We start from the raw sequence: 4638 nt of genomic DNA, 5'->3' as shown, positions 1-4638 counted from the left end.
AGAATTAATTTAGCACGTTCGGAGCCTGTTACAAAGCAAACACAGAAACAGTAATCCTTGCAATTCTTTATTTTCAAATTCCAAAGCGTTTCAGCCGTGGCAACTTTCAGACTTGAAAACTTGAAGACAACCGCTTGAGAACAGGTGAATTAACTGGTTTACTTTACATGATACTTATTTCGCCCAACGAAACTCTCCATACAATGTCTTAAATATCGCCGTGTCCTTCGAGAACTGTACAGGTTCGCCTGCCCTCAGAACATTCGGCCATTCCACCAACGCAAAATCAATCAACGATTTTTTTTAAACGCCAGCTATTATAGTAAAAAAAGAAACCATCTGTTTCTTAGCCTGCAAACATGATTCTGAAGTGGAGTTCCTCAGTTCCCCATCAATCCCATCCCACTGTGGCTGTTAAAACGTTTGACACCAGGTTTCTATGATGAGGATATTATCATACATTTACTATTAAAACCCCAACAATACACGTACACGACTAGAATACTCTCATCAGCATAGGACATATTTGGCAGAGACCGAAGGAAAGAATTATTATAATCCACTCTATGGGTTAAAAGGGTGAGATGTTGTCCTGCAGAAATGTAATGGTGCTTTTGAAGTCAGGTGAGCATCCAGAGGGTCAACATTTCCGCTAGTGTTCAACCCTTTTTCTTTTAGGAAAAGAGACGTGTGCACATTGGGAAGGTAGATGTTGATGCATGCTGCAGGCTGTTGCCTTATCTCGTTAAAGGAACTTCTTCCCTCTGGTCCAGGGATACTGCAGCAGCCTTGCTCAACACTGAAGGTGTGAAGGTGAGGAATGTGTCAGTTCTGGAGGTTGAAGCACATGTGAAGTCTGTCCCTGCAGCTCTCTGTACCACCCCGTTCGATTGGCTGCTGTGGCACGTTAAGCATGAGCAGGGGCTGCTGGCTGCGCTGCCAATCCCATGGTTGGTAGTGGAAGGATACAGGGAGGGGTGCCTGAATGCACACAGCAATTCTGGTCGCGGGTAAGGATGGGAAAGAACTCTAAATGTGTCCAGGGGTCTCAGAGGGGTGCTGAAGGGACTGGTGGCGGAGGCTGACGCTGCAGACATGCCCATGTGAGGGTAATAGTGGAGAGGTACATGGGATGGAAAGGGATAGGGCAGGTTCCCAGCGGCCGCTGCGTGGCTCATCATGTAAGTATAGAAAGTCGGATCGGCGGGATGAGGCCAAGTCATGGCCAAGCGCTGTCTCTTGTCCTTCATTCTACGATTTTGGAACCACACCTTAAGAAAAAAAAATCAAAGATTTTAAAAAATAATTATATTACTACTGCTAACACAGGACTTGGCTTGAAAAGTGCACCAAGACAACATATTTTCTATCGCCACGATAAATTCAGAATTTCCTATCTGATTACACTGGGGCAAATAACGTTTATTTTTCAGCATCTTCAATAGTAAATTAATTTTGAGAATCAAAGCATGATTGCGTGCTTGATGCGACTATATGGAACATGCTGTTTCATAAATAACAAGGCCATTTATTGCGAGCGAAGTAAAGCATAAGATGATCGCCCAGAGATCGTTTCACTGTGACATTGGGCCTTCTGCCCTGAAAATTTACGGCCGAGCTTTTACTGGACCATTTTTTTCCCCCTGGCATACTGTACTGACATTTAAATCTTGTAGCCCTTAAATCAGTTTGTAAAATCTCCGCTCCGAGCAAATCAACACAAAGTAAAAGCAAGGCGAACGGTGCCAACAAAATGAAAATCAAGCTTCACCTTTAGACACGCAGTGCATATAACGTACATATGTGCATATATATTATATAAGCACTTACATCTAAAAGAGAAATTAACATGTTCGGCGTAGCAAAAGCTGTAGTGATCCTCCACACATTAGAATTAACCTATTCAGCGCCGTTGGGTTACAATCAGGCCACCGCAATTCCCATTGCCCACCATTTGCCAGGATACACCGCGCGTGGTAAAAATAAGACTCGCCAAGATTATACCTTTTTTCAGTGGCATTAGTTTTGGGAGATAGGGGAGTACACGAAATAACAGGAGAAAAATAGCAACAATGAACAAGAGTGTCTTTTTAATATCGATGAAGATGGGACTGTTGCCATCGCCCTGAATATTCAGGGAGTTTTTACCTGTATGAAAATGTCCTCCTTCATGTCACAGATTCAAATATTGTAAAGTTGTTCATATTTGCCACATAAAACCCCTGCTTTAAGATCCCCGTAGCTCGGATTGTGATGCAGATAAAGGAGCAAGCTAACTCAATCCTTACATTTCACAACATTTCGTTCCATATCATGGATGCACCGTGTCTGTTGTTCTGTATTTCATTTTGTTGCTGCCTTTGTACAATCTGTCCTAACATAAATTAATTTATGCTCAGTAATATCGAATTATCAACTATCTGATGTCTAATGTTTCAATAATATTTATGAGGGTACCATATATAAGATCATTTTCTTAGTTAACCATGGTTTACTTTGCTATTGATACAGCGATTAAACATATGCCACATTTGTGGGCTTTCTCCCACATTTGTCATTTATTGTCCGATAAGGACCAAATCGTTTGCAACAACTGCCAATTGCATTATTTTCCTGTGCCTTCTGATCTTACTGCTTACTATCACTATCAGTCTAGGAATTTTATTCTATTCCGCCTCCCGTTCACCTTGATAGTGGTTTCTGGTAAATTTAAAGCCGCTGCCAACTCGCATCTCCTGGGCCTGGAGACGTAGTTTTCCCGGTAGAATTCCTTCTCCAGCCTGGCGATCTGTTCTCTGGTGAAAGCTGTTCGGTACCGGCGCATCTGATCGGCTCCACCACCGCCCATCAGACTCTGAGAGCCGGTTACTTTGGGAAGCTCTCCCCCGCCGTTGCTGCCCATCGGGTCGGCAGAGTGTCCTGAAACGACAATCAGATCTAAAAGTGTTACCAAGTGAAGCCACCCAATGCAATGTAAGTTCAGCGCAAAAAGACAGGAAACTCGAGACAAAGACCTATCTCCTCCCAATGATTTCACATTTTGATGTTTAATGTAGCTGTTACAACTCGATAAATATATTTTTGAACTAAAATTCTGAAGCTTCCAGGAAGTTGCAGTCAGAAGCTAAACTTGCAGTTTAAAATATAACAGATGCCGCCAATCTACATATCAATCATACCTATAGACTGTTTACCAGACTCATCTGAATGATGAGACGCCCTTTGTGATTTGGTTGACCTTTTTTGGTTGTACCCATTGAAGGAACAGCCGCCTTCTCACACAGCCAACTAACTCCTGGATTTACGGTGGGACAAACTGCCTCCACTAAATGTGAAGATAATTCCTGAGCTCATTTGAAATGGACTCCCTTTTCTCTGTTTTTCTCTGTGCCCCTCCTGGCTTGCATGTGACTATAAAGTGGATACCGGCTGCTTGCTAACTGGGATGCTTTCATATGCACCGGCTCTTGTTGAAACTCATCTATAGACACTTATTTCCGAGTTGGCGCCGAGAAGACTCACCGAAAGTGACAATCTGAAGCCTCAAAGGTGTTAACTTCTCTGAACCTGGGATTCAATAATCACTTTACGGTCTTTAAACCAGTTTCCGTAATCCATCAAGAAACCAAATAAAATCGCAACGCGATTGCTTGTTCCAGTTTCTTTTCCCTCTTGATCATACGTTTTACAATTCCTTTTTCATATTTCCACCAAAACTCAATTCAATTGGTTTTTAATTGTGAAATTGCAAATAATGAAAGCACTTCATTAAATGACGTGTACATTTTAATTGTACAATTTAAACTAAACTAAACCAATAATTTATCCTTCGAAAACATTACGTTTTAACATAGGTCAAGAACACACATCAGATAAATAAGGCATGTGTGGTTGTCTATTTTCCTAATATACACATTTAGCAATAATTACTGCATGTGCTAGGTTACTTTAAGAAAAACTTTGTAGTATGTATATAAAGTAAATCTCTATTGCAAAGGAAATGTACCAGTACCTTTGTTTCCGTGGTAATCTTGGTTTCCCGGCACACCGTCTGTTGTACAACTGACATCTATCTCATCATAATAATCTGACTCCGTTTCCGGACTGTTTTGGACAGAGAGGCATTTACTTTTCGCCGAGCGACCATCTGATGATGACTTGTCCGGGCCAAGGAGTCTTGAGCCGGATCTCATCTGAGTGCTACCATCGGCCCTGGCATCACTCTCCTCGTCCCCACTCTCCAGTGTCACCGGCGCCGAGCCAGGGCTCAAACAATTCCTTTGGACCCCATTTTCATGGGACTCGCTTACTGGGCTTCCAGCTGGTCCTGACAAATTCGACACCCTCCTGCCAACAAGACTGCCATGCTGACCTCGCTCCATCATCAGCAACATCTCCTTTCTTGATTCCATTGTGTACAGATCTGAGATCAAATCAGAGGCAGCAGAGCAACACAAGCAAGAGGACACAGTTCAAGGAAACACGGGGGGGCGGGGAGGAGGGGGGAGAGGAAAAAAACGAGATGTAATTGACCTTCTGATGCGAGCACTCCTCTCGGAAGCACTGAGGGTCTGGAGAGGATCACCATTGCCCTGCTCTTTCTAATCTGTCATTCTTGTGTTGTAATCGTCATTGCAA

The 4638-nt window shown here is 42.8% G+C and overlaps 1 protein-coding gene across 2 annotated transcripts; it reads right to left on the bottom strand.

The window, feature by feature from the left end:
• Positions 1-737: 737 nt before the first annotated feature.
• On the bottom strand, positions 738-4412 carry LOC145360767 (homeobox even-skipped homolog protein 1-like). 2 transcript variants are annotated; one of them, XM_080216187.1, is made up of 3 exons: positions 4007-4412; positions 2687-2919; positions 738-1271 (listed from the first exon to the last, which is right to left on the bottom strand). In XM_080216187.1, the coding sequence occupies exons 1-3, from the start codon at positions 4410-4412 to the stop codon at positions 738-740; spliced, it is 1173 nt and encodes a 390-aa protein (XP_080072313.1). The 2 variants fall into 2 exon arrangements, with proteins under 2 accessions (XP_080072313.1, XP_080072322.1); XM_080216196.1 differs by having other exon boundaries at positions 4013-4412.
• Positions 4413-4638: the final 226 nt, after the last annotated feature.

Source organism: Carcharhinus amblyrhynchos, chromosome 2 (genome assembly GCF_965287045.1).
Source record: "Carcharhinus amblyrhynchos chromosome 2, sCarAmb.v2.hapA, whole genome shotgun sequence".
Taxonomy (NCBI): Eukaryota; Metazoa; Chordata; class Chondrichthyes; order Carcharhiniformes; family Carcharhinidae; genus Carcharhinus; species Carcharhinus amblyrhynchos.
Note: the sequence above shows the minus strand (reverse complement) of the source record. Positions and strands in the feature narration are given on the sequence as shown.